General features: G+C 44.3%; 1 protein-coding gene across 4 annotated transcripts in view; it reads left to right on the plus strand.

Moving 5' to 3' along the window:
* Positions 1–2,312: 2,312 nt before the first annotated feature.
* Positions 2,313–25,402, plus strand: part of DIS3L (DIS3 like exosome 3'-5' exoribonuclease) — a 41,984-nt gene continuing 18,894 nt past the window's right edge. For 2 of the 4 annotated variants that reach the window (XM_023220797.3, XM_023220799.3), the window contains exons 1-7: positions 2,313–2,535; positions 3,764–3,917; positions 15,213–15,341; positions 17,095–17,230; positions 21,041–21,217; positions 23,271–23,349; positions 24,270–24,449. In XM_023220797.3, the coding sequence (XP_023076565.1) occupies positions 2,397–2,535; positions 3,764–3,917; positions 15,213–15,341; positions 17,095–17,230; positions 21,041–21,217; positions 23,271–23,349; positions 24,270–24,449 (994 nt within the window). In that variant the 5' untranslated portion in view covers positions 2,313–2,396. Of the gene's footprint in view, positions 2,536–2,583; positions 3,070–3,763; positions 3,918–15,212; positions 15,342–17,094; positions 17,231–21,040; positions 21,218–23,270; positions 23,350–24,269; positions 24,450–25,402 lie in introns of those variants that run through there. The other 2 variants (XM_023220798.3, XM_023220800.2) reach the window with 2 other exon arrangements.

Consider the following 25,402-nt stretch of genomic DNA (forward strand, 5'->3'; position numbering starts at 1 on the left):
CTGGTCTCTAACTGCTGACCTCAGGTGATCCACCCTCTTAGGCCTTCCAAAGTGCTGGGATTACAGGCGTGAGCCACCGCAACTGGCCATGTCACTGAGATTTTTAAAGTTGTATATTACCACAGCATAAACTGGCTTATTCTTACAGGTATAGACACCTTTTTCAGGCAAGAGGCATCAGATGGCCTGTGAGGCAAACCAACCAACCAACCAACCAACAAAAAGGCACTCTTGTCCATTTTAGCTCATTAGTTCCAAGAATTAAGGAATCATGATTTTTAAAACATAATTTATACATTATTGCCAAAATGCAAGCAAAGGAAGCGCTTAATGGACCTCGAATTGTTTAAAATACTAATAAAGCCAACTTTCAATAGAACCTCAGACATACTCTCTTCCTTAGAAGATCATTTATCCCAATTTGAAGAAAGTTTAAAGCTACCAAGTGCTAAGGAGCGATCTTATGGGCATATTAGTATCTAATCAACACCCTCCCATAACCTGGTGTAATCAGAAATAAAAGAAAAATGAACATGGGGGAGCTTTGGAGGGAACTGGGCAGCTGCCTGGAACATACTTATGTAGGGACAAATCTGGCAACTTGACTGTCCTCTGGGCTCTCTAGAACTGACCTCCTGAGTTAGGGACAGCCTCCTGCACTGATGGTTGCCTTACAGGCCAGCTCTGTGCTGTTTTCGTAATTCGTACAATTCCACCTCAGATCTCATTCACATCAGCTCACGCTGCAGGATAACTTGACGTGGAAGTACAATGGGTGGGAGATGGTGGCTCTCTTTAATGCATTCCCCTAGAGTGACAAGAGCCATCCAACAAAGAATCCTCAGTTCTGCCTGCTTCAGCATCACAGGAAGTCTGATGTTTCCAGCCAGCTGGTTGAGCTGCCTTAACTAGAGCTCACCAAGCAGACTATAAAGTCCCTAAATGCAGGACCTGTATTTTACTCATCTGTGAATAGCACAGTAATTACTTACGAGCCTGCTTTGAATTCAGTCAGATTCTGGCTTGAATATTGATCCCACCACTTAATAACTGGGTAACCTTGGCCACTTAACTTCCCTAACCCTGCTTTATAGTTTATAAGATAGGAATGATAATTCCCCATTCCTTTGACTTGTTGTGGAAATTAAATGGGACACGTATACAAAGCTGCTAGTGCAGCTCAAAAGTCTTAGTTGAGTGGCTGGAAGAACAGTGGATTCTACCCAAATAAGGGTGTGTGATCTCAGAAGAGACCGTGTGTATCTCTTTATCAAGAGGTACAGGCTGGGCGTAGTGGCTCACGCCTGTAATCCCAGCACTTTGGGAGGCTGAGGTGGGAGGATCACTTGAGCCCAGGAGTTTGAGACCAGCCTGGGTAACATAGTGAGACACTCCCATCTCTACAAAAAAAAAAAAAGCTAGGCGTGGTGGAGAAGATCGCTTGTGCCCAGGAGTTCGGGGGCTGCGGTGAGCCGTGATCATGCACTACACTCCAGCCTGAGTGACAGAGCAAGATCCTGTTCAAAAAAAAAAAAAGCTACTAATACAAACATGTACGTTTGTGATTGTGTCACAGTGGCAGTTTAAAGGAGAAATCCTTTGCCAGAGGTTGCAAAAGCTATAAAAGTTGGAGTGGAAGGGTACTTCAAGGGAAGAGATTGGTTTTCATCTTATTTGCATTGTTTGAATATATAAGTACATGATAACTTCAATAGGGATACCAAACCAAATAAATAAATTTTAAAAAGAACATGAAAGGCCAGGCACAGCAGCTCACACCTATAATCCCAACACTTTGGGAGGCCGAAGCAGGTGGATCGCTTGAGACCAGCCTGGCCAACAGAGCAAGACCCGCCCCCCTCACCCCCTATCTCTACAAAAAAAGAAAAAAACTTTTTAAAAAGTACATGTAATTTAAAATGAATACAACTTTTTAGAAATGTTCGGCTGGCAGGGTTGCCGGCTTATTTGGTGAGTCTTTCACCTCGTTTGGAGATAGCGAGAGCAACGAAGAGAAAACATTAATTACCGGGTATTAGTATTAATACGGCGGCTCCATTCCCACATGGACCTGGGGGGACAAAAACTCCTAATCTTGGACAGCTGCGCCCAGCCCTTCTTCACCTGCCGTCCAGGTATCATCCTAGTTTTCCCTCCGTCTCTGGGGTGGGTCGTTTCCAACCCTCCGCCCTGGTCCAGGCCACTGAGGGAAGGGAACAAAACTGAGGCCGGGAGGGCCTGGCCCCAGCCTGGAGCGTGTGGCTCCGGGCCTCCCCCGGGTGCGGCAGTTACGGCGGTTCCGGAGCCGCGGCGCCCAGGGCCGAGGGGCGGGCCCGAAGCCGCGGCCTCGCCTCCGCCGCGCCCGCGGCTCCGCGGCCTACCGGAGACACGCCGCCATGCTGCAGAAGCGGGAGAAGGTGCTGCTGCTGAGGACCTTCCAGGGCCGCACGCTGCGGATCGTGCGCGAGCACTACCTGCGGCCCTGCGTGCCCTGCCACAGTCCGCTCTGCCCGCAGCCAGCCGCCTGCAGCCACGGTCAGAGCCGGGGCGGGGACGGGGCCGGCGGGAGCCGGCGGCTGCGGTGAGGGGGTGAGCGCGGCCCAGAGGCGGAGCGCCAGCGGCGGGGACACCGAGGCGTAGGCCCCGCGGCCTGCGCCCGCCCGCCGGCCTCACCCCGAGCCCTCTGCCGGTCGGGACCCAGCGGCCGGAGTCCGCGGCTTCCGGGGTGCTCCGCCCGGGACTCCCCGACTGCTCCGCTCTGTCCAATGGGAGGGCCCGAGAGACCCGCACCCCATCCCGGAGACCGGGTGCCTTGGCTCCTCAGAGGGGCCCGAGGGCGCAGAAGCCGAGCGTTCCTCCCGCCGCAACCTCGCGCGGCGGAGAAATAGGGAGGTCCCGAGCTGGGAGCCCCCGGGAGCTGCTGGCCAGCTGCTGCCGCTGCGAAGCTGACATCGTCTGCTTTGCAGCCACAGGTTTCCTGACCTGCCCGCACTGGTGCCCCAGACTTTCCCCCCTGTGGAGAGCCTCTTCACCGTAGCTTTGTGAACTATCTGGGCCCGCACTGGAGAGGAAAGTCACGGGGAGGTTGGACTGGGGACTCCTGGGCCCCTGTCCTTGGTTTCTAGGCTGCAAGGGTGGCCGATAGAACGATGCACGTTACTGGCTCTCTTCCCCCATGGGAGGATGAGCATGGGATGGGGGTCCTTGTCAGCGAATGTTTGGAATCCTCCAAACATTGTGATTAAAATGAACATTTCAGTTAGAGCTTGGCTAACCAGCTCTCAGATACGGGCCTGGTGGAAAACCCACCTCTGCCCGTTGCTTGCACGGATCATTTTCTCCATTCAATCTTTTGGCTCTTGGAGGCTGCTGAGCACGTGCAGAAGCTTGACACAGAGCCAACTTGAAATTGCTGGGCATCATACACAAGTGGTATAAATGTGAGGGTGCTTCATTTGAATGTGTTTGTCAATGATGAGTTAACACTGAAATATTCAGGTTATGCTGAAAATGTGCTTGTTCGTTGTTAAATCAGTCATCCTCTCCGGCACCTCTGGCAACACCATAAACCACGTTGAGCTTGTATTTATCACAGCTTCCAAAAAAATGAGGGTGTTCAATATACCTGAGCTTTGGCTATTTTAAAAACTCCCACCGTGGAGTTAAGACTGGAAGTTATTTGGTATGCCAGAGCACCGTGACATTTAAATAAACCAGGTTTGAAAACATTGTCTAATCTCTTACATTTTGAATTATGTTTCAGATGGGAAACTCTTGTCTAGTGATGTGACTCATTACGTGATCCCAGACTGGAAAGTTGTTCAAGATTATCTTGAGATCCTTGAGTTTCCTGAATTGAAGGGAATTATTTTCATGCAAACAGCTTGTCAAGCAGTGCAGCATCAAAGAGGCCGGAGGTATACGTCTTGCATTCTTTATTTCTATATAGCATAGGTTCCCCCCCCCCAACCGCCTTAGAAAAGGTCCCTTGTTGGAGGGGGATGGGAGGAATTCATTATTTTGTCAGAAAGGACTTTTTAAACTAATTTTGTATTCTCTTTGATAGTGAGGAATGCAGTAACATTATTTTATATTTCTGCTGCAACACCTGGCCAAGAGATCTGACTGTAGATCAATAAACTGCAGTGTCCCCAGTATGTGGGTATTTAAGATTCTAGTGTGAATTGGCTTTTGGCTTGCATTTTTATAGTGGCAGGGTTACTGTTTATTTCTTGTTGATAACGTGTATTATTTAATCTTATTTATAGATACATTGTTTCAGAAGCATACATTCCTTTCTTGGGGAAAAGAGTACTTTATTTTTTAATTTTAGACTCCTTTATTGGGGATGCAAATTGTAATGATTTATTCAGTGAAACCAGAAATAGCTTGTTTTATTTTTAGATTACTAGTGTAACTACCAGCCATAGTCATTGTATTTGCTAAACAAAGGATTTCTAATTGAACCAGTCTAAAATTCTTGCCTTGCACTTAAATGAATAGTTGTCTACCTTTTAAACAAATACTTTAAAAAACAACTTCGCTTCCTTTAATGTTGAGAAAGGTTTATGACTTGAACTTAAGACTGTATGGAAATAGCATATTAGAATTATATGTCCAACCTCTTATCACTGTAAGTTATTTAATAAGCACAAACTATGCATTTATTCTTCTTTAAAATGTTGTGGTTTCTTCAGGCCTTGGTAATAAAAGATGAAGTGTTTTTATTTGTATATGAAAATGACAAATTGTCCTCTTATTATACGCTCAGTTCAAAAAACGTACATTAACCAGATTGTGTGCAGGTTTTTTTCAGATAGAATATTTTTAAATGAGCTTCAAGTTGATTTTGTTCAGACACCAAGATATAGATGTTTATACAGATCCAAATTTAAATGCTGCTCCAGGTGTCATATTTCAATTTCTGCTACTAAAATCAATTTGTTGTTATCATTCGGATTGCTAACACACTGCGAGCCTTTTCAACTTCTGTTTTCTAAAATATTTTTAATGTTAAGGATTGTTTTAGAAACCAATTCCTGGGACATTCAAAGACAAAGAGTTGGAATTTAAACGTCTTTTCTCTGGAACATTTCAAGAGTAGTTAACTTGATAAAAAACTATTGGTTTTCCACTGCCTTACCATGTCTTTGAATATACTGAATGTGAAAACAAAAGATGAGGAGTTATGAAATAGGGCCATATGATAATACCCTGATTTTGTTCGTTGGGTAAGCACTTTTTAAGCTCTTAGTTCCAGGCCTAAAAAAAGTTGTTGTTGTTGTTGTTGTTGTTTTCTTGAGATGGACTCTGGTTCTGTCGCCTGAGTTGGAGCGCAGTGGCACGATTTTGGTTCACTGCAACCTCCACCTCCTGGGTTCAGTGTTTCTCCTGCCTCAGCCTCCTGAGTAGCTGTGATTACAGGCACCCGCCACCACGCCCGGCTAATTTTTGCATTTTTTGAAGAGATGGGATTTCACTATGTTGGTCAGACTTGTCTCCAACTCCTGACCTCGTGATCCGTCCACCTCGGCCTCCCAAAGTGCTGGCCCAAAAGAAGTCTTAGTCCCTCTCATAACAAGCCTATTATCTTGCTGGGGTTAGATGGAAGAAACAAGACAGTTATTATGAAGCACCTTAGACACACAAAGGATAATTTAATGTGGACTATGCTAAGTGCAGAAGTAAACGTGGGGTGGAGGGATTAGGCCGGAAAATCCTCTGGGGGAAATGGATTTGAGACTGGTCTTTAAGGACATATTACGAGTACGATTGAAGAAGAGGAAGAAATCAGCAAGTTTGGGACTTGGCACTTTGTTTACCTGTTAAGCAACCAGCAGGTGCATTCAGGTTGACATAGCTAAATGACCCAAATTGTCTGAGTGCTGGAAAGTGTCATTTATTGAAGGCTAACATTAAAATTAATAATAGGCATTGAATACATAAGATCCGGGAGACTTTATCATTATTAATAAAGTTTATTAATTCAGCCTTCCTAAGTGTTAAGTGTAAGTTATTTGACTTTTTTAAATTGACAGATTAAAATTATATATATTTGGCCATGCCCAGTGGCTCATACTTATAATCCCAGCACTTTGGGAGGCCAAGACAGGAGGATAACTTGAGCCCAGTTCAAGAACAATCTGTGCAACATAGTGAGACCCCTGTCTCTATTAAAAAATTTACTTTAAAAAATCATACGTATTTATGGTATACAACGTGATGTTTTGAAATATGTATACATTGTGGAAAGGCTAAATCAAGCTACTTAGCATGTGCATTACTTTACATACTTACCATTTTTTTGATGATAATTAACTTTTTGTATTTAACTGAACTTGGCCTAGCAGAAGCTCTCTAGTGTTTTGTTCATTTAATGTTGGGGAACATTTTGTTTTGTTTTTCAGTTCTTCCTTGGAGATTTTTGAGATGCGAGTAAATAATTCATTTTATCCAATATGCTTTTAGGAACATTCGTGGTTAGGAAAGTTTTGTCAGTTAATAATCCCTGGTCCGTCTGGTGTCTGGTATAGGATGCTTTGCTCGTTCCTTTTGACTCCCTCCTGAATTCCTTCTGTATAGCTTCAGAGAGTCTCCATATTTCATGCCTCAGTTTCTTGATGGTATATAAGATTGGCATCAGGCCAGGCTCAGTGGCTCACACCCCTAATCCCAGCACTTTGGGAGGCCGAGGCAGGTAGATCACTTGAGGTCAGGAGTTTGATACCAGCCTGGCCAACATGGTGAAATCCTGTCACTACTAAAGATACAAAAATTAGCCAGATGACATGGCACAGGCCGGTAATCCCAGCTACTCAGGAGATGGAAACAGGAAAATCGCTTGAACCCGGGAGGCGGAGGTTGTGGTGAGCCGAGATTGTGCTACTGCATTCCAGCAGTCTGGGCAACAAAAGCGAAACTCTGCCTCAAAAAAAAAAAAAAAAAAAGATTGGAATTGTAGAATATTATGGTTGGAGAGATCTGAAAGGTCACATGATCTAACTCCCCATCCACTACCTCAGTGTTCTCAACATGAGTGATATATCAACCTTGTTTCTAAAAGAAAAAAATCCTCCTAGATACCAGTGTTAATTTATTTTCTTCTGTTGTTATTTAAATATGTTTAAACATAAATCTCAGTACAAGTCCTCATGTTTAAGTACTTTAATACAATCCTAGTTTAAGTTAAATAAAGTTACAAAATCAGAAAACTGCAAATGAACATTATTCAATGTGACAGATAACATTGTTTTGCTGAAACGAAATCACCAGAGTTGGGTTTAACAATGGAAAGCCATAACCTTTAATCTGGTTATATTTGTAATAAGATTACCTATTTTGATTTCAATAATATCAATGCAGAGAATGCTTGTTCTCATAAGTATATTGCACAGAACAAGTATGACTAATATCAGGTCTTCTGTCATTCAGGATAATCACATGTTCTGCCATCTAATAATCTTCAAATAAATGCTTATTTAATGAGGAGTCCCCCTGACAACTCTGTAAGGCTATTTTGTCCACCATGTACATGTGTTCACATGTGTGTTAGTTTATTCAACAAATGTTCACCAAGAGACTATATGTGCCAGAAACTGCTAGCACTGAGGGTACAGTGGCGAACCAAAGCAGACAGAGTCCTGGCAGGGTGACAGGCAGTAATCGGGCAATCACACAAACAGTTGCAGAACTGCAGCTGTGACAAAGGCACTGAAAACAGGGCATCAGGAGAGCCCAGACCAGCCAAGGAGGCAAGGAAGGGCATTTCTGAGGGGGCTGCCTAGGCGGAGGTCTAAGGGTTGGCTTAAACCAGACAGAGTGGAGGAAAGCTTTCAAGGTAGAGGAAAATGCCTGGGGCCCATGGGGAGGGGCCTGTGGCACACCCCTGGAGCTGTAAGAACGCCTGGGTGGGATGGAAGGCCTCATGGCCTCAGGGATATCAGGGAAAAGTTTTAAGCAAAACGAGATAACATGATCAGATTCCTGTCCTAAAAGGATTACTCAGTGGTAGTTCACACCTGTAATCCCAACCAACACTTTAGCAGGCGGAGGTGGGTGGATCGCCTGAGGTCAGGAGTTGAAGACCAGCCAGGCCAACATGGTGAAGCCCCAGCTCTACAAAAATCCAGAAATTAGCTGGGCATGATGGTGGGTGCCTATAATCCTAGCTACTCAGGAGGCTGAGGCGGGAGAATTGCTTGAACATGGGAGGCAAATGTTGCAGTGAGCCAAGATCATGCCATTGCACTCCCGTCTGGGCAAAAGAGCAAAACTCCATCTCAAAAACAAAGCAAAACAAAACAAAAGCAGCATTACTGGGCCAGGTAGAGAAGAGGCCTGGAAAAAAGAAGGGAGGAGGCTTTTGCTTTAGTCCAGATGAGGGAATGTTGGTAGCTTAGAGATAGAGAGAAATAGATGTTTCCAAGACCTGCTTAATAGGCAAAAAATCTATAAAACTTCCTAAGTGTGTAACTAAGAGAATTGAAAACATATCAACATTGAAACTGAAAACATCATACACAGCCAGGCGCAGTGGCTCACGCCTGTAATCCTAGCATTTTGAGAGGCCAAGTTGGGCAGATTGCCTGACCTCAGGAGTTCCAGACTGGGCAACATGGTGAAACCCCATCTCTACTAAAATACAAAAAATTGGCTGTGTGTGGCGCACGCCTGTAGTCCTAGCTACTCGGGAGACTGAAACAAGAGAATTGCTTGAACCTGGGAGGCGGAGGTTGCAGTGAGCCGGGATCACTCCACTGCACTCCAGCCTGGGTGACAGAGCAAGACTCCATCTCCAAAAATAAATAAATAAATAAAAATGAAAACATCACACACAAATGTTCATGGTAGCTTTCTTCATCATAGCCAAAAGATGGAAACATCCCAAATGTCCATTAATTGATTATGGTTAAGCAAAATGTGGACTATCCATATAGGGGAATGTTATTTAGCCGTAAGATGGAGTGACGTGCTGATACATGCTACAACGTGGATAAACCACAAAAACATGCTAAGTGGAAGAAGCCAGCACACGCATAAAAACATCATATGTTGTATAATTCCATTTATGTAAAATGTCCAGAATAGGTATATCAATATCAACAGAGACAGAAAATAGATTAGTGGTTGCCAGGGGCTGGGGTCAAGGGGAACAGGCAATGACTGCTTAATGGATGGATACAGGTTTCTTTTCCGAGTGATTAAAATGTTCTGTAATTAGATTGATGGTGGTGGTTGCATAATTGTGACAATACTAAAAACCACTGAATTGTGTGTTTTAAGGGCAAATTTTATGGTATGTGAATTATATCTCTTTATAAAGCTGCTATTTTTTAAAATCTCTAGAACTAGTGATAGATTTAGGTATGTGAGATGGCGGGGAAGGTGGGGTCAAGGGTATCACTGAGGTTTCTGGTTTATATGACTAGATGGAGAGAGGGAAAGCTAGAGGAAGCCTGGGGCAGGGAAGTCAAGGTCCAGAGTTTGAAGTGTCTCTGGGGCGTCTGAGAGGGCCTCACTGACGCCAAATGGCAGTGCAGTTAGAAGGCAGTCGTTCAGATGGCCCCAAATGTACTCCATAAAAATGTTTTGTGGCTGGGTGCGGTGGCTCACATCTGTAATCCCAGCACTTTGGGAGGCCAAGGCGGGTGGATCACGAGGTCAGGAGATCGAGACCATCCTGGCTAACATGGTGAAACCCCGTCTCTACTAAAACTACAAAACATTAGCCGGGCGAGGTGGCGGGCGCCTGTAGTCCCAGCTACTCGGGAGGCTGAGGCAGGAGAATGGCGTGAACCCTGGAGGTGGGAGCTTGCAGTGAGCCAAGACTGTGCCACTTCACTCCAGCCTAGATGACAGAGCGAGAAACTCCGTCTCAAAAAAGAAAAAAAAATGTTTTGTGAGTATTGTGTAACATAAATGGCAATATAAACTTGTAGAAAACTCAGTGGTCTCTGAAGGTAAGTCTGTGAGACCCTACCTGGGTTCTGCAAAATCCAGGTGACGAAATACATTTAGTATAGAATTCATTTTGTAGGTCTTTCCAGGGTGTGGGGCTCCCACTTCTAATCCTTAGAGAGAACAGTCAGCAGCGGAAAGGGATGTTGTATCTGTAAGTAAGGTCACCACTGAATGAAAATAGTAAAAAAAGCAACCTAAAGAAGGTAGGTTTAACTGCCCCTCTGAGAAATTGCTTAAAACATTAAGATGATGGAGTTTTAGAAAACATCCAAGCCAGTCCAGGGAACTAAGGTTTTTCTGTAAGAGTTGAATATTTATGTATGTATGTATGAGAAGGAGTCTCGCTCTGCCACCCAGGCTGGCGTGCAGTCGCGCCATCTCGGCTCACTGCAACCTCTGCCTCCTGGGTTCAAGCGGTTCTCCTGCCTCAGCCTCTCAGGTAGCTGGGACTACAGGTGCCCACCACCATGCCTGGCTAATTTTTGTATTTTTAGTAAAGACAGAGTTTTGCCATGTTGGCCAGGCTGGTCTCAAACTCCTGACCTGAAGTGATCCTTCCGCCTTGGTCTCCCAAAGTGCTGGGATTACAGGCATGAGCCACCTTGCCTGGCCTGTACTTGACTATCTGAAACCATTGTTCTCCTGTCATTCTGGTCGAATTTGCTTAAGGCACATGGTGCTGTTTGCTGACTCCATGCAGGATATTCATCTATCTAGTCCCATCATATGCACTACAAAACCCTGACTAGCAAAAAATATGACTATATCATATGTATGCGCCATTAAATTATAACTGTAAGCCCACATATCTATAAGCAAACCTGACTGTCACACTGAGAGTGATTCACTGTTTGTTTCCTGCTTTCTGCATTAATATTCTTTTGCCATTTGTTCATTTGTTTTACCTGGCTGATAGGTAGCTGACAAATGGAAACTTGCGCTAAAAGTCTAAGAAAATATATGTGGTAGTGAAACTTAAAATTAAGAGCATTTTTTGTTAAGTGATATATTTTTCTAAATATTAGGAAAGATTGTCATTAATCTGGTGGTAACGTCTGGGTCTGGCTTGTGGCACATCAGTATTTGCAGAGGATAGAATTCAGGAATCCCTGGGACTGCACGGTAGCCGATGCCCAGCACGTTGGGAGGCCAAGGCAAGAAGATTGCTTGAGCTCAGGAATTTGAGATCAGCCTGGCTAACATAGTGAGACCCTGTCTCAATACAAAAAAAAAAAATATTAGCTGAGCATGGTGGCGTGTGTCTGTAGTCCTAGCTACTCGTGAGGCTGAGGTGGGCGAACACGAGCCTGAGAGTTTGAGGCTGCAGGGAGCCGTGATCACGCCGCTGCGCTCCAACCTGAGCAACAGAGCAAGTTCCTGTCTCAAAAAGACAAAAACCCTGGTCTGAAGTGAAGGTGTGAAAACAAATGCAGTGATGTCTATGCAGCTTGGCGAAAGGCAGCTGGGCTCTGGAAATGTCAGTTTATTCAGGGGCATTATTATCCTGCACTTAGATCACTGTTATCATGTAGGGCTGTGCATTCATTTGTTCATTTGGAAAGCATTGATTTAGCACCTGCTGTGGGTGAAGCAGTAAAGTAAAGCCTTACTGTCTGCTGTCTCGCACGTTCCGCCCTGCTCTCATCTCTTGAGCCCTTTGTCTCCACTCACTCTTATTCATCCTTCAGATCTCATGGGTCACCTACTCCAGGAAGCTTTCCCATCCCTGCCATCTTCTCCTTTCAAGCACTTATCCCACTGAAATGGGTGGTTCTGTGTTGTGTTTGGTTTGTTTTTGCCAAGTAGCATAGCTTTATTTTAAATTGTGGTAAAATGTACATACATAAAATTGTCATTTTAACTATTTTTAACTGCACAATTCAGGGGCATTAAATACATATGCCTTGTTGTCAGCCATCACCAACATCTGTCTCTAGAACTTTTCATCTGTCCTAACTGAAACTCTATACCCCTTAAACACTATCTCCCCTGCCTGGCCCCTATTCTGCTCTTCTACTTTCCACCTCTATGAATTTGACTACTCTCAGTACCTCGTGTAACTGGAATGACACAGTGTTTGTCCTTTTGTGAGTGGCTTATTTCACTCTGCATAATGTGTCAAGGTTCATCCATGTTATGGCATGCATTGGAACTTTCTTCCTTTTTAAATGTGAATAATATATTCCACATTTTGTTTATCCATTCATCCATTGATAGATTGCTTCCACCTTTTGCCTATATACTGTGAGTAATGTTGCTATGAACCTATACAAATGTCTGTTTGAGTCCTTGCTTTCAAATTGGATATATACCCAGAAGTGGGATTACTGGATCATATGGTATGTCTATTTTTCCTTTCTTTGCTGCAGACATGGGGCACTGCCCTATCTATGCCATAGGACACTATTCAGATGCAGTGGGATGTCTAGTTGGTGTTCCCAAGGGCATTCAGTGCAGCAGGCCTCACCTCCCCCAGCAGACCTGGCACATAGAAGCAAGGATTTGCTAAATGAAGGATGCTTAGCAAGGGAGATCATTTGTAAACAAATAACTACAGTAAGTTCAAGTGTTTTATAATGGTGCACAAAATATGATGGTAGGTAAAGGGAACAAAAACTTCTAGGGGACAAAGTCAGGAAGAACAGGCAATTTTTTTTAGTGTTTTCTCTGAAATAACAAATTGCAGATGTTTATGAAATCTCTCCAAAAATCGCTCCTATTACTTAATAAATAAGTGCTCAGTCTTAAAATTCTAAGCATTATCAAAATGTGTAAGGCAGAAAGTGAAAGCCTGCCCACACTGTTAACAGTGTGATATAGACTCTTCTAAGAGGCTTTCAAAATAAGTTTTAAGTGTGTCTTTATCCAGGCATGGTGGCTCACACCTGTAATCCCAACACTTTGGGAGGCCAAGGCAGGAGGATCGCTTGAGCCTGGGAGTTCGAGATCAGCCTGGGCAACATGGCAAGACCCCGTCTCTACAAAAAAAAATACAAAAATTAGCCGAGCATAGTAGGGGGTGCCTGTAGTCTCAGCTACTCGGGAGGCTGAGGTGGGAGGATCATCTGAGCCCAGGAGTTAGTCTCAGCTACTCGGGAGGCTGAGGTGGGAGGATCATCTGAGCCCAGGAGTTTGAGGCTGCAGCGAGCCATGATCATGCCACTGCATGCCAGCCTGGGTGACAGAGTGAAACCCTGTCTCAAAAAAAATAGGGTCTTTGTGAAAGTGGGAAAATTACCCATATAATATGTTCTATGTATCTTGAAGGATGAGGGAACAGCTTTTGTTTGTACAAGTGGAATTCTATTAAGAAAAGGTGCCATTCACAGAAATGAAACTGATTCCCTTTGTTTATTAAGATATTTTATGGCCAGGCGTGGTGGCTCATGCCTATGATCCCAGCACCTTGGGAAGCCGAGGCGGGTGGATCACCTGAGGTCAGGAGTTTGAGACCAGCCTGGCAAACATGGCGAAACCCTGTCTCTACTAAAAATACCAAAATTAGCCAGGCATGGTGGTGGGTGCCTATAATTCCAGCTACTTGGGAGGCTGGGGCAGGAGAATCACTTGAACCTGGGAGGCGGAGGTTGCAGTGAGCCGAGATCATGCCACTGTGCTCTAGCCTAGGCAACAGAGTTAGACTCCGTCTCAAAGAAAAAAAAAAGATATTTTATAAGTTGCTATTTATGATTCTTTTCACAGTGACTCAAAATTAGAATTACTAAGAAAATAAAATCTATTTCTTGTTTTCTAATAAAGTGTAAGACCACACAGGTTGGTGGTGGTTAGTGTTTATGTATTTAACAAGATTCGTTGGGGAGTTCTGCCTTTGCTTCAACGAAAAGACTCAATTTTAAAAACCTATGGAGGCAGGCTGGGGGTGCGGAAGGAAGGGTACAAATGTTATATTAAAACACATGTTAAATCTGATTTAATATGAATCTGTTTTTATTTTATTTTTATTTTGTTAGAGACAGAGTCTCATTCTGTTCCCCAGGCTGGAGTTCAGTGGCAGAATCATAGCTCACTGCAGCCTCAGACTCCTGGGCTTAAAGGACCCTCCTGCCTCAGCCTCCCGAGTAGCTGGAACTACAGGCGCGTACCACCATGCCCAGCTAATTTTTGTATTTTTAATTTGTGTAGAGATGGGGTCTTGCTGTGTGGCCCAGGCTGGTCTCCAGCTCCTGGGCTCAAGCGATCCTCCTTCCTCAGCCTCCTAAAGTGCTGCGATTACAGGCATGAGCCACTACACCCAGCAAATTCATCTTTAAATAAGCAGTTGACTCCCTTTAACATAACTGAGTGTTTTCTGTGATTTTATATTATCTAAACTATTGAAAAGCACCTTCTTAGAAACTGACCCATAGGAGACTTGATGTTTGATTTGTGGCTTCAGCCAGCATTGTGGGAAGGATCTTTTTTTTTGTTGTTTTTCGAGACAAGGTCTCGCTCTGTAACCCAGGCTGGAATATAGCGGCGCAATCACAGCTCACTGCAACCTTAACTTCCCAAGCTCAATCAATATCCCCACCTCAGTCTCCTAAGTAGCTGGGACTACAGATGCACGCTACCATGCCTGGCTAATTTTTGTATATTTGGTAGAGAAAGGGTCTCCCTATGTTGCCGATGCTAGTGTTGAACTCCTGGCCTCAAACCATCCTCCTTCCTCGGCTATGGGAAGGATCTGTTGATGGGCAAAACCGTAAAACTTTCCGTCAGTTGTCTGACAGATGAGGCTAGCTCTCATTTATGTAAATCAGAGTGGCTGCATAAATAAAATTCACAGATAAATCCCCAAACTTATTTACCTTACATGTTCTTTTCTAGGGCTGCCAGCAAAACGTCAAATGTATTCATGCTTAATGACATTTATAAAACAAAGTGAGGTCCAAAAATAAAGTGCTAATCCGTGCACTCAGGCTTCGAAGAGGGGGCTAGGCAGGGCAAGGCGGTATAATTATATAATAAAATGGCTGGAAGTCTCTGAAGGGGAAAGGAGGGAAAAGGAGTTTAATTGATCTGCAAACTAATTAACTAAGCCCTGCCTAAGCACATTCTAGCAGGCAAAGTCAAGAAACAGTAGCAGCCCAATAGGACTGCGCACACTGAGACCAATATAAATACATGTTCTTCAGGTTTAAAATAATCAATCTTTTGCTCTAAAATACCCCATTCTTTTTTGATCCTTAGCAAGAGATGGCAGTGGATGAGTACCTGCTTTGTTAGATTTATTTTTCTCCTCTGTGTCACAGACAGTATAACAAACTGCGAAACCTGCTGAAGGATGCGCGTCATGATTGCATTCTCTTTGCTAATGAATTCCAGCAATGCTGCTATCTGCCGCGGGAAAGAGGAGAGTCCATGGAGAAGTGGCAGACCAGGTATGGCCCTGACTTGCTGCCGTTTTCATACCGTCGTCTTCTTTCATATTCTCATCATTGGCTGTTTGGGCGTTGATCTAAATAGTCTGCTAGAACAAACCAACAATTATTCTGGAACCACGATTAACACCGAAACGCTTACCATGTCAATATTTTAGATAAATCATTTGAATATATAACTGATACATTTTTTTGAAAATTGCAGTTAGGAAGATATAGGTACCCAGAGTATGTTTGCCCCAGACCCTAGCAGCTATCAGGATCGTTCCAGTGACCTAGAAGTCATAACTTTAATACGTGTATGTAGAGGGAAGGCAGAAGAGCTCCTTTTTTGTTTTTTAATTTCAATTTTTATTTTTGAGACAGTGTTTTTTGCTCTGTCACCCAGGCTGGAGTGCAGTGATATGATCACAACTCACTGCAGCCTCGACCTCCCGAGCTCGAGTTTTCCTCCCACCTCAGCCTCCCAAGTAGCTAGGACCACAGGCCTGTGCCACCATACTCTTTTAAATTTTGTATTTTTTGTAGAAACGGGGCCCCATTATGTTGCCCAGGCTGGTCTTCAGTTCCTGGGTTCAAGTGATCCACTTGTCTCGGCCTCCCAAAGTGCTGGGATTATAGGTGTCAGCCACTGTGCCCAGCCAGGCTCCTACTTACAGTCTTATTAAACTGAAACTGGTCACTTAATTCTGAAAAAACTGCTTCAGGAAATACAGTGTCCTGATTTAAGTCTGCCGAAAGCAGAGCCTAAAGCAAGTCCTTGAGTGTGGATTGTTAATGTAGAAAGCAATTCCCAGAAGCAGCAGTGAGGAGGTGGGGAGAGTGAGATGGAGATGGAGGACAGGTGGTGAAGGATGTGCTGCTGCTGCGGGAAATGAAGGCTCCATCAGTGCTGCTGAGGAGCCACACGGAATGTGCCTCAGAAGTTACCTTGAAAGCTGGGCATGGTGGCTCACGCTTATAATACCAGCTCTCTGGGAGGCTGAGGCAAGAGGATCAGGAGTTCGAGACCAGCCTGGATAACATAGTGAGACCCCATCTGTACAAAAAGTTAAAAATTAGCCGGGGATGGTGACGCGCACCTGTAGTCCCAGCTACCCAGGAGGCTGAGGCGGGAGGATCACTTGAGCCTGGGAAGTCGAGGTTACAGTGAGCCATTATTCACCACTGCATTCCAGCCTGGGCGACAGAGTAAGACCCTGTCTCAATCCATCAATCAATCCAGTCCTGTACACAGTTCTCCAGACCTGTTTCCCAGTTCTCTATTGCCCAGTTCCAGTTTTTTTTTGGAAGATTTCCAGGCATTTCACATGGTTCCATATCAGACCCTATTGGATTATGATCTTCAGCTGCTTGCAGCTTAGTTTTTCTCTTAGCCAAATACTTGCTTCTTCATCTTTTAAGCCTCACATAACATAGCTTGTCATCTTGTGTGGTGCCCCAGTTAAACAGTGTAAAAGATGGCAGAGACTCATGGTTTCTAGGCCATATCAAGAAATGAAGTCGTTGCAGTGGTGGTTGGATGTCTTAGGGAAGAGAAGTCAGGTTCTTTCTGGTTCATATTTGTATCCCCCAGAGCACCCTGCCCAGGGCTTCTTTATAATGGATACTCCAGAAGTATTTGTTGAATGAATGAATGAATGGTTATCTATATACACCAAAGGATAGCAGATTAAAAGCCAGATGTGAAATTCTGAACAAGAGCTTGTGTTTGTCTGCCTGGGGAGAGCTCACGTGCTCTTTGCTTTTCCAGGAGCATATACAATGCAGCTGTTTGGTACTATCATCACTGCCAGGACAGGATGCCAATTGTTATGGTGACAGAAGATGAAGAGGCAATTCAGCAGTATGGAAGTGAAACAGAAGGAGTATTCGTGATTTCTTTCAAGGTATTTCCGGATGTTGTATATGTGTGAGTGCTCATTTTCTTTTTTGTTTTTCTTTTTTTTTTTTTTTGAGGTGGAGTCTTACTCTGTCGCCCGGGCTGGAGTGCAGTGGGCAGATCTCAGCTCACTGCAAGCTCCGCCTCCCGGGTTTATGCCATTCTCCTGCCTCAGCCTCCCACGTAGCTGGGACTACAGGCGCCCGCCACCTCGCCTGGCTAGTTTTTGTATTTTTTAGTAGGACCGGGTTTCACCATATTAGTTAGCCAGGATGGTCTCGATCTCCTGACCTCGTGATCTACCCGTCTCGGCCTCCCAAAGTGCTAGGATTACAGGCTTGAGCCACCGTGCCCGGCCAGAGTGCTCATTTTCTAAGTAGTACCCATAAGGCTCCAGATCCCTTTGGTAACACAGAAAAGAAAAAATAAAAGAGGAATAGACGTTAAGAAGTTCCGTTTTGGCCAGGCGTGGTGGCTCATGCTTATAATCCCAGCACTCTGGAGGCCTAGACGGGAAGATCACTTGAGCTTAGGAGTTTAAGACCAGCTGGGCAATCTAGTGAGACCTTGTCTCTACAGAAAAAAAAAAAAAAATATATATATATATATATATATATACAAGCATGGTGGCACACACCTGTAGTCCCAGCTACTCAAGAGACTGAGATGGGAGAATCACTTGAGCCTGGGAGATCTAAGCTGTAGTGAGCCGTGAACACACCACTGTACCAATGCCTGGGCAAGACCCTATCTCAGCAAATGAAGTTCTAGGCCGGGTGCAGGGGCTCACGTCTGTAATCCCAGCACTTTGGGAGGCCGAGGCAGGCAGATCACAAGGTCAGGAGATCGAGACCATCCTGGCTAACATGGTAAAACCCCGTCTCTACTAAAAATACAAAAAATTAGCCAGGCGTGGTGGCAGGCGCCTATAGTCCCAGCTACTCGGGAGGCTGAGGCAGGAGAATGGCGTGAACCCAGAAAGCGGAGCTTTTGGTGAGCTGAGATTGTGCTGCTTCACTCCAGCCTGGGCGACAGAGCGAGACTCCATCTCAGAAAAAAAAAAAAAAATGAAGTTCTGCTTCTTCATTATGCCCCAACTATTTAATGTTGACTTCCACAAATTCAGACCAACTTTGACTATAAGGCCCACAGCATCTAATACCAGCCCAGTAAACTCCTACTGACAGTAAACTAACATTTATAAAATGGTGATGATGATGATGATGATGATGATGATAGGTTGAATAAAATTGCCAATATTCTTATTGTTGACCTATAAAATGGCAGTTTGACATGGTTCTACCTACTGGTAATAACCATCACATCTATGCCAGCCACTTTTCTATGTCTATTATTTCATTTAATTCTTGCAACAACCCTGTGAGGTAGGTATTATTATTTAATCCTATTGGTAAGGAAATGGAAACACAGAAAGGCTAAGTAACTTGTTCAAAGTCACACAGTAGAAAATGGTAGGGTTATGTTAAAATCCAGGCAGTCAGACCCCAAAGCTCTTAGCCATCGTGCTATACTGCCTTCCAAGTTATTTTTCTGAAAATACACCCGAAACAAACTGTCTTAAAGGCCAGTCTTTTTTTTCACCTGTTCCTCACTCTTCCCCACCTGTGAATATTCATGGAGGTAACAGGGATAAATGAAAGGGTTGAGATGTGATATTATTATTATTATTTTTTTTTTTTGAGACGGAGTCTTGCTCTGTCGCCCGGGCTGGAGTGAAGTGGCCGGATCTCAGCTCACTGCAAGCTCCGCCTCCCGGGTTCACGACATTCTCCTGCCTCAGCCTCCCGGGAACTACAGGCACCAGTGCCTCAGCTGGGACTACAGGCACCGCCACCACGCCCGGCTAGTTTTTTGTATTTTTAGTAGAGACGGGGTTTCACCGTGTTAGCCAGGATGGTCTCGATCTCCTGACCTCGTGATCCGCCCGTCTCAGCCTCCCAAAGTGCTGGGATTACAGGCTTGAGCCACCGCGCCTGGCCAAGATGTGATATTATTTATATGAATGCTGTCAGATCTGCTTGGTACAGATCTCAGACAGGAGTGGCATTATCAGTGACAGTTTCTTTGGGCTGTCTCAGCAACACAGTTCTTCCTATCTCTTAGGTACCTTTTTTGAGAGTAGGATGACTGTTAATCTCTCAACACATCACTGGTCGCTTCTGTCTGCCCGGCTGGTCAATTAGGTTTCACTTGTTGATATCATTTTTTGGTGCAGAAACTAGAATAAGGCCCTGTATTATCCCTGTCAGTTCATAGAATGTCTAGTTGGGTTTTGAATTGCAGATTCTATAAGGGCTCCCAGGTGCATATATTGCTAAAGATTTGCCAATAGAATTTTCTTGGCCCTGCTATAAAAAAGTGCTCTGGCATGCCAGAGAATTCCAGGGGCGCTGGATATTAATGGCAGTGTCACTTGTTTTTTCTGTTGCAATACATCATGTCTTGTTCCTGCAGAGGACAGTTGACTAAAATTACATTTTTCTACTTTTTGTGAAAATTACTTTTCTTTGTAGTCCAGTGGTATCGTACGGTTTTATTTTCTATAGCGTTTCTCAAGAAAACTGTGTGACCAAGGGCTTCATAGAGGTGAATGATAGTAGAAAAAAGAGATATTGTGAAGTTTAGATGAGTGGGAAGCCTAGAATTTTCTGTGGGGACTTGAAGTTAAATGGAGAAGAGCCAAGATGATAAATCCCTCTTGAAGAGGTGGTTCATAATGACAAAGTGTGGTGTTGATACGTGATAAGTGACCATAGAATTCAGGCACTGACGTTAACACAGACAGAATTTCTGGAAGGAGTAGGGAAAGAAAGGAAGCAGTTTGAACAGGACTCTGAAATTAGTGGGAGAAATGCTGGAGTTGACAGTAAGTATAACCTGTTTGCTTTTCGATTTGAGAACAGAGAATGTGCTAGACTCTACCCCTCAAACTTAAAAGTTGAGTTAAAATACATAAAAAAGACAAGAATGGCCCAGCACGGTGGCCCACGCCTGTAATCCAGCACTTTGGAAGGCCGAAGCCGGAGGAACACTGTAGCCCAGGAGGTCAAGGCTACAGTGAGCCAGGATCACGCCACGTATACTCCAGCATGGGCAACAGAGCAAGACCCTGTCTCTTAAAAAAAAAAAAAAGACAAGAATGTACACATATTACCGGGCACAGTGGCTCATGCCTGTAATCCCAGCACTTTGGGTGGCCAGGGCAGGAGGATCACTTGAGCCCAGAAGTTTGAGACCAGCCTGGACTACCTAGTGAGACCTCATCTCTACAAAAAATTGAAAAATTAGCCATGTATGGTGGCATGTGCCTCTAGTCCCAGCCACTTGGAGGGCTGAGGTGGGAGGATTGCTTAGGGCGGGGGGAGGTCAAGGCTGCAGTGAGCCAAGATCACACCACTGCATCCAGCTTGGGCTACAGAATGAGGCCCTGTCTCAAAGAAAAGTACACATAGACCATTGTCTGCAGCAATTAGATACACATAAAGACAGGCTGCCTGGACGTGTGCAGGTGTGTTTGTAGTGTGTGTGGAGAGAAGGAGACTTGAAAGCACAAAGTAGCCTAGGAGGTGCAAGTGTTCCACAGTGGGGTGGCCTTGTGGGGCTCGTTTGGCAGGCTCAGGGGTTAATGTGGTAGCAGAGAACGAACGGTGGAGGGAGGCTCAGGAAGTCCTGCCACTGAGCACCCCCTCAAAACGGCAGGCCAGCGGAAGTTCCCAGTCAGGAGTTTCTGTAGTAGTACCGTAAGGAAGAATCAGTACCTTCTGACCGTGTTTCTCTGTGCCTTTATTAAATACAGAATTACCTGGACAATTTCTGGCCTGATTTAAAAGCTGCCCACGAGCTTTGTGATTCTATCCTTCAGTCTCGACAGGAGAGAGAGAACGAGAGTCAGGAGAGCCACGGGAAGGAATACCCAGAACATCTTCCCCTGGAAGTGTTAGAAGCTGGGATTAAATCTGGACGCTATATCCAGGTGAGGGTGATAATTTAAAATGTACCAGGGCTGGGCACAGTGGCTCATGCCTGTAATCTCAGCACTTTGGCTAAGGCTGGTAGATTGCTTGAGCCCAGGAACTGGAGACAAGACTGGGCAACACAGTGAAACCCCGTCTTTAGAAAAAATTTAAAAATTAGCCAGGCATGGTGGTGTGTACCTGTACTCTCAGATTACTCGGGAGGTTGAGGCAGGAGGATCACTTCAGCCTGGATGGTTGAGGCTGCGGTGAGCCATGATTGCACCACTGCCCTCCAGCCTGGGTGACAGCAAGAACCTGTCTCAAAACAACAACAACAAAAATCTTTCAGGACCAACCAGTAGTTTTTCTCCTCTTTTTACTGCATCCTGTCACAGGCCTCTGATTTCACAGGCTGCAAACAAGATGGGCATGAGTAAGTCACGGCTGTCAGTGTTTCAGGTGGCTTGGGAGTCATTCTTTCCGTAGACACTGATTGCCCAGCTTGAAGCTACTCTGTGATGATAAGTCCTTAATTCTGTTACATATTGAACATCATACAAGCAGAATGTGGAAGTCTCCTGGTAAATGCCTCCTGTCACTAGAAAAAAACATATCTCTTTGAATCAAGGTCTAGAGATTTGGTGATACTGTAAAATTGGTGAAATCTAGCTTCTTTCCTCCTTTGCCATTTTTTTCTCTGCCCCTTTCAAGGGCTTCTTTGTGATCCTCCCAGGACCCTAGAACCCAGATGCTGTCAGGGTCTTGGGAAGAAATCAAATACAGTTTTTATTCAGATTTCAACAGTTTTATATACACTCATTTATGTGTGTATGTGTGTGTAGCTCTGTGCAGTTTTATCACATGCATAGATTTGTGTATCTACCACCACAATCAAGATACAGAACTGTTCTATCATGGAGTTTGCATTTCTAATGAGCAACTCAGTAGATGGTCAGCCACAATCTAAGAACATCACTCCAAAGCCCCTCCCTAACAGTGTGGGGGTTTTAAATGAGTATGTCTAGAGAGGCTAATGTTTCCAACTTGGTAGTAAAGTTTATGGCATTCCTGGGAGGATATATATTTTTTATTTTTATTTTATTTATTTATTTATTTATTTATTTATTTATTTATTTATGAGACGCAGTCTCGCTCTGTCGCCAGGTTGGAGTGCAGTGGTGTGATCTTGGCTCACTGCAACCTCTGCCTCCCAAGTTCAAGCGATTCTTCTGCCTCAGCCTCCCGAGTAGCTGGGACTACAGGCGCCCGCCACCACGCCCAGCTAATTTTTGTATTTTTAGTAGAGGCGGGGTTTCACCATGTTGGCCAGAATGGTATTGATCTCTTGACCTCGTGATCCACCCACCTCAGCCTCCCAAAGTGCTGGGATTACAGGCATGAGCCACTGTACCCGGCCCCTGGGAGGATATTTTGAGATAGAAGATTTTTAAAAGATTACTCATCAGTTACATAAGATAGAGCCGGGTACTTTCAGCACTTTGTATAGTTAAAAGTAGTTCAAAATGATGGTATTTTCCTCTAAAGAAAATAAACCTTAGTGATTAATATTATTCCTACCCGCACATGGTGTCTCACGCCTGTAATCCCAGCACTTTGGGAGGCTGAGGTGGATCACAAGGTCACAAGTTCAAGACCAGCCTGACCAACACAGTGAAACCCTGTCTCTACTAAAAATACAAAAAATTAGCTGGGCATGGTAGGGGTGCACCTGTAATCCCAGCTACTTGGGAGGCTGAGGCAGGAAAATTGCTTGAACTCAGGAGGCAGAGGTTGCAGTAAGCCAAGATTGTGACACTGCACTCCTGCCTGAGTGACAGAGTAGGACTCCATCTCGAAAAAAAGGAAAAAAAATATGTATGTGTGTGTGTGTGTGTGCGTGCGTGTGTGTGTGTGTGTGTGTGTGTGTATAATTCCTAAAGGGATCACAAACCTTGAAGATTATGGGGATGTTTTCACATAATTTTAAAAACTGGACCTTTTGGAGAGAAACCAGGTAGAAAAGAACATTTTTCACATTGATTTTTTTTTTTTTTTTTTTTATGATTTTAGGGAATTCTGAATGTCAACAAACACAGAGCCCAAATAGAAGCTTTTGTTCGACTTCAGGGAGCCAGCAGTAAAGATTCAGGTTCAGTATAAACCTTACATAAATGTCCGTACTCCTTTTTTATTCTGACGTTATACAATGAAGAAAGCAAAGTGGAAATTGTCATGTCATATGTGCCCTGTTATATATGCCTACATACATTGGGTATGTGGGATTGTCGTGGGGGGGTTCCCCTAGCTTTTTGTCTATAATTTCTAATTTTATTGAAATAAATTTAAACTACAACACAGAGAAGCAAAGCAACTTGCCCAAGGTCACACACCTGCTAAGTGGTGGAGCTGAATTTGTAGCCAAGGCTGTTTGGCTGTGATGTTAACATATTACTCTGTGCTGCCTCAATGTGCTATATTGCTTTATTGGAGTAAACTTTTTTTAAGTAATAAAAATGAAAAAAAAATGTGTAAATAAGTTGTGTCATAATCAGGTGTAGTTCTTAGTTCTGTAATGACAGGGTGAAAAAGAAAACCTGCTAGTCAAAGGAGCACGACTGGGTCGAGAGAGAATGAGAAACTGGCTTTCTTTGGGCCCTTGCTTGTCAGAATTCTCCCTGTCGGTTCTGCCCTATCTAGTTCCTCAGCCCATTGACCACTCCCTTGGCTGTGGAGGATCCTAAAGGTATTTGACAGAAGTCCAGCATAGGCTCACATAATTGCATGCAGGGAACTAATACCTTTTTAAAAGGTGGTGAGGGGGGTGGGGGTATTTTTTTAAAAGATGATTGAGGGTGGCACTTATGAAAGCTCAATATACAGTATGACATGGTGCCAGCAATTCTTCATTCCTAACCTGCAGAACAAAAGAGGTTTGACTTTACCTTTGAAAGGACGAAACTTTACTTGCAGGAGTGCCGATTAGACTTTGAGTATGTTACGCACAGAATGCCTCACTGGTGTGCCATTCCCTCGGCTTCACGGGTTTTTTCTGTGCTGCCCCAAACACAGATTTAGTCAGTGACATCCTAATCCATGGCATGAAGGCTCGAAACCGCTCGATTCATGGAGATGTGGTAGTTGTGGAGCTACTCCCTAAAAATGAGTGGAAAGGAAGAACCGTAGCCCTGTGTGAGAATGACTGTGACGACAAGGCTTCGGGCGAGTCCCCAAGTGAGCCCATGCCTACAGGTGAGCCAGCTGGAGAGCCACTCCGATGTCCATTTTTCTTGTGGAATTATATTTGTCTTCTCTTTAGCAATCCAGAAATACTGCCCTTATTTTATTTATTTATTTAATTTCAATTGACAAAAACTGTATTTATTGTGTATAATATGACTTTTTGTGTGTATTTATTGTATATAGTATGATGTTTTGATATAATACATTAGAGAATGGCTAGACTGAGCTAATTAACTCAGTGTGTTAACCTCACACACTGTGTGGTGAAAATACTTAAGATCTACTCTCTTAGCAATTTCAAGAATACAGTACATTGTTATTAACTATAGTCACAGGTTGTACAATAATAGTTCCTAACACAAGATACAGTCTCTTCCCCTCCATTATCAGTTTCCCCTCTGCAGGTTTATTTTACTCTCATCAGTACCCAGATATGCTGTAATGGCTTTCCTCTTAAAATCAAACCAAAAATCCTCTCTGAGTCCCACGTCCCTTTCAGCTGCTGCCCCTTATCTTTAAAGTCAGAGTATAGTTAACTCTACATTCTCTCTTCCTCCCTGCCGGCCTCTCATGCCTGCCATTCTGACACCTCCCAAGCCCTACTTCTCTAAAGTTGTTCTTGCCAAGGTCACCAGTGACCCCACTGCCAGAGCACTGGTCAGCCTCCATCATCTGGAAGCTGTCAGCAGCATTTGGCTGGGGGCCTCTGCCTTCCATGGGGCTTCTCCCAGTTCTCACACCCAGCTGGCTGCTCTTCTCAATTCTCCTCCTGGCTCTGCATCTCATTGTCCTCTTGGATATGCAAGGGCCCCACGCTGGATCTTCTGTTCTCTGCACTCTCTCCCTTGGGGATCTCCTGCAGTCCTTTCATTTTGTATCTCTGGCCCTTCCTCGGCTTCTGGTTTTGTTACTCAGTTGTCTATTTGGCATCTTCCCCTCAGACTTAACAGGTCCCACACAGA

Source organism: Piliocolobus tephrosceles, chromosome 6 (assembly GCF_002776525.5).
Source record: "Piliocolobus tephrosceles isolate RC106 chromosome 6, ASM277652v3, whole genome shotgun sequence".
Classification (NCBI taxonomy): domain Eukaryota; kingdom Metazoa; phylum Chordata; class Mammalia; order Primates; family Cercopithecidae; genus Piliocolobus; species Piliocolobus tephrosceles.